Genomic DNA, 3,457 nt, shown 5'->3' with positions numbered 1-3,457 from the left:
TGATACCTCTATTTTTTGAACTGTCACAGTGTATTACCCTAATCCAAACATACAAGACTACCTGGATCCCCTAAGATGTAACGAAATTCAAATTTATTTTTGTTTATGGTTTCGATAGTCAAGATGGCTTAAACAGCTTACGTGAGGTCAGCTATCTCTGCCAAATCATGAACTAAATCCCAGGGTAATCGGTCCTTAGGTTTTTTCCAGGGGACAATGAATTCTAAACAAATACATCTAGTGGGTATTTCTATTGGAATGCCAATCCAATGTTGTTTCTTGCCATTAGAATGAGAAAAAAACTGGGAATTCTATAAGTACTATGTGTTTACTTTCATGAGGAAAATCAGCTACCACTTGGGCACTACACAACACAGCTCTGCACCTTCCTGCTACGTTCTCTGCACCAAGGAGGCAGCTGTGAGCCGAGTGACATTTAGCTGGTTTCCTTTTCCCATTCATTTTCAGGCAGGTTTCTCCATAAAGCTTTTCCCAGGCATCACCGAATTCCCGCTTAGCACCGTCTCTGCCCTGGGCCACTGTTATGGCTTATTAGCAGGTCTCATTTTGGCCCCTGTCCCCCACCCTCCATCTGTTCCCCATTCAACAGACAGAGGAGGCATCTCAAAACCCAAATCTGAGCATGCCAGCGCCCCCCGAAACCTTCGGTGTCTCTCACTGCTCTTATCCCACGCGGTGCCGCCCTGACCCCAGCACGATGGTTTTCACTCATACCCACCACTTTTCAGCAACTGTTATTAAGTAATTGGGTAATTAATTGAATAACAACATCTCATTCTCACACTAGAATGTAAGTTCCATGAGGACAGGGAGCATCTCTGTCTTGTTCACATATTGTACTGAGTAGAGAATATGTATTAGTCTAAACTTGTCAACTTGTCTGAGAAGCAACCGGTATGTGGATCTTTTAGCCACCAGAGGGCAGCATTGAAACAAAATTTGGATGAAGACCCCAGGATCTAGGACTAGATGAACAGGAGTGAACTGGGAAGTCTGTGCTTCTGTGCGTGTGAAAAACCCTGGCTGAGGCCCACCCAGCTCAGTGCAAGGCATTATGTCACCGCTTATTTTGTAAATGTGACATTACATCAAACAGAGGGCGGGGAGTGGGAAAAATGTATCATAAACCTGATTCTTCCCCCCAGATAAGCCTTAACAGTCGTCATTTTCATGTACTAGGCTCCATCTGGTGATACACAAACTAAATCAAACCCACTGTGAGTCCCCAGGTTCTTCCAGCAGCTCGAGAGTTATAAATACTCCTCTTGCCCTAAGTGCAGGAAGTAACTCATTGTCCACTCCTTTAACACAACCACCCTGAGGTCAGAAAGGGAATGGAAAATTTTAAAAAATGCAAACAATCTCAGGCAAAGGAAACAAAAATAAGGCACAACTTCACTGATTTTCCACGACTTGCAGCAAACAGCCTCAACCTCCCCGCCCCGGCCGCCCCTGCCTACCCCACGGGCCAGCAGTACCTCGAGCTTGGCCAGCTCCTCGCCATTGTGGAGGATACGGAAGCTGTAGAGGTGGTCCGGGCTTGGGTCTGGGACCACCTCACAGCCCACCAGGCTGAGGGGCTGCTGGGCCACCTTGCTGCGGTTCCGGTCCTGGTAAAAGTGCAGGTGACTGTCCCTGACGGAGCACCAGCGTGACTTCCACTGGCTGTTCACCAGCACGTTCAGGTAACCTGCAGGAGAGGAGGAGGCTGCAGGAGGGCAGGGGTGGCTGAGGGGCGTCCAGGCTGCCACCACCTCCGGGCCTCCCAGGGTTCCAAGACTGGTCAGGCTTTGCCCGAGAAGTTTTATGAGCTCGGGCTGTGAATCTCAGTGTGTTTTTCCCCCTCCTTTGTGTTGGCAGCTAGACCTTTCGAAGGTGGGCAACACAGCTCTACTAGTATTTGAAAATGGTGTGTCTAGAAGAAAAGTGTGTTGCATCTTGGACTGGGCCAGGCTGCTATGCAAGTGTGCAAGGCAGTGGGATCCCCCAGCCCAGGACTCATCTCCAGGGCACTAAGCGCCTGGCCAGCAGCAGCCCTCTGCCTGCCTCCAGTCACTCAGGCCACGTGCAGGAGGCTCGCCCCAGCCAGGGTCTCCTCACTGCAGGTGTGATCCCTCTGCCTCGACGGCCTTAGTTTCCCAGCTTGCGCGACCGCCTTGCCATCCCTAGGTCACTCAGTCTCAGCCTGCAAAGTCCTCCTCCCCCTCACCAACTCCTTCTCATCCTTCCAGATGCAGCTGGCCTTGGCCCTCCCTGGGTCCTGCACGCTCTGCTCTGCCTGCCTTCAGGACACTTGGATTCAGAACAGTGAGACCCTTTGCTTCCACGTCAGCCTCCAATGGACAGTTTCTCACGGGCAGGAACTTGCCATGCTCGTCTTCGGCACCCAGGGTCTACCCCCGGGGCCTCTCCAGCAGGGAGCCCCTCCCCCTATTGGCATGCAGAGGCAGCCGGCAGCCACCATGCAGTCCTTTACTATTCTCAAATGGTTGCAAGTACAGAGTTCAGCTTCTCAAGCAGAGGACAAGCTTCCCACCACCCCCAAGGGAAAAAAAAGTTAGATGAACATTTAGGGACCTGACACCATGTGCCAAGCACAGCCTTATCCTTGGGGCTGCAAAGATGAGTAAAATCCAGTCTTTAGGATGCTTTGCAGGCTCCGGCGTGCTGCTCTCCATCCCAGGGGCACTGGCTTCCAAAGCAGATGCCTCCTCCACCATAAGGACGTGGCAGCTACTTGGAGCCTTAGCCGGAATGAACTAGGCTTGTACAGTAGGGTCCAAGTGAATGGCCACCTTCCTACCCAGCCAGTGCTGGCCACACAGCAGGGATCATGAATTGTGGGGATCGTGAATTTCTCAGAGCCACGTGAATATCACAACAAGGTAGCAAAGGGGAAGAATTTGAGCCCAGGACCTAGGACCTCTGGCTCATTTGGGCAGATGCCCCACTTACCCATCACAAGAACTGTGGACCAAAAAGAACTCTGGGTGAGGAGGGGTGGGAGCTCGGATGCTGAATCTCGGGAAGGAGAGCCCCTGTGTTCTCCCTGGCCCCTCCCCAGCCACAGGGGGCAGGAGCATGGTTCACTGCTGAATAACATCCAGCCACAACTCCCAAAGTGACTCATCGTAACCAGGCTCTGATGCCTCAAGGCCACGGGGACCGGCAGAGCCAGGCCATTAGCCAGTGCCTGGCTGGAGAAGCAGAAGGCCCAAAGGTGAGGCCTTTTCTGCCACTTTCCCATTCCGCCCTACCCCCCAGCCACCTGGCCAGCTTCAAAACGCAGAACAAACTGGGACTCAGGACGAAAGCCCGGGCTGCGGCTTGGGATGCATGAGGAAGAGGAAAGGGCCCAAAGGTGGACAGCAACAGCCTGCAGGGCATGCAACGATGGGCGCCACCCCAGGGCATTTTCTGGGAAAGGTGTCTCTCC

At 52.6% G+C, this 3,457-nt stretch overlaps 1 protein-coding gene across 1 annotated transcript in view; it reads right to left on the bottom strand.

The window, feature by feature from the left end:
- The window catches only part of AFAP1L2 (actin filament associated protein 1 like 2), a 29,558-nt gene that overhangs the window by 4,536 nt on the left and 21,565 nt on the right, over positions 1-3,457 (bottom strand). Inside the window, exon 10 of the mRNA XM_023530078.1 lies at positions 1,500-1,711. Coding sequence (XP_023385846.1) covers positions 1,500-1,711 — 212 coding nt within the window. The remainder of the gene's footprint in view (positions 1-1,499; positions 1,712-3,457) is intronic.

The sequence above is a fragment of the Pteropus vampyrus genome, unplaced genomic scaffold, assembly GCF_000151845.1.
Source record: "Pteropus vampyrus isolate Shadow unplaced genomic scaffold, Pvam_2.0 Scaffold46, whole genome shotgun sequence".
Classification (NCBI taxonomy): domain Eukaryota; kingdom Metazoa; phylum Chordata; class Mammalia; order Chiroptera; family Pteropodidae; genus Pteropus; species Pteropus vampyrus.
This window is presented reverse-complemented; position numbering and strand designations above follow the sequence as displayed.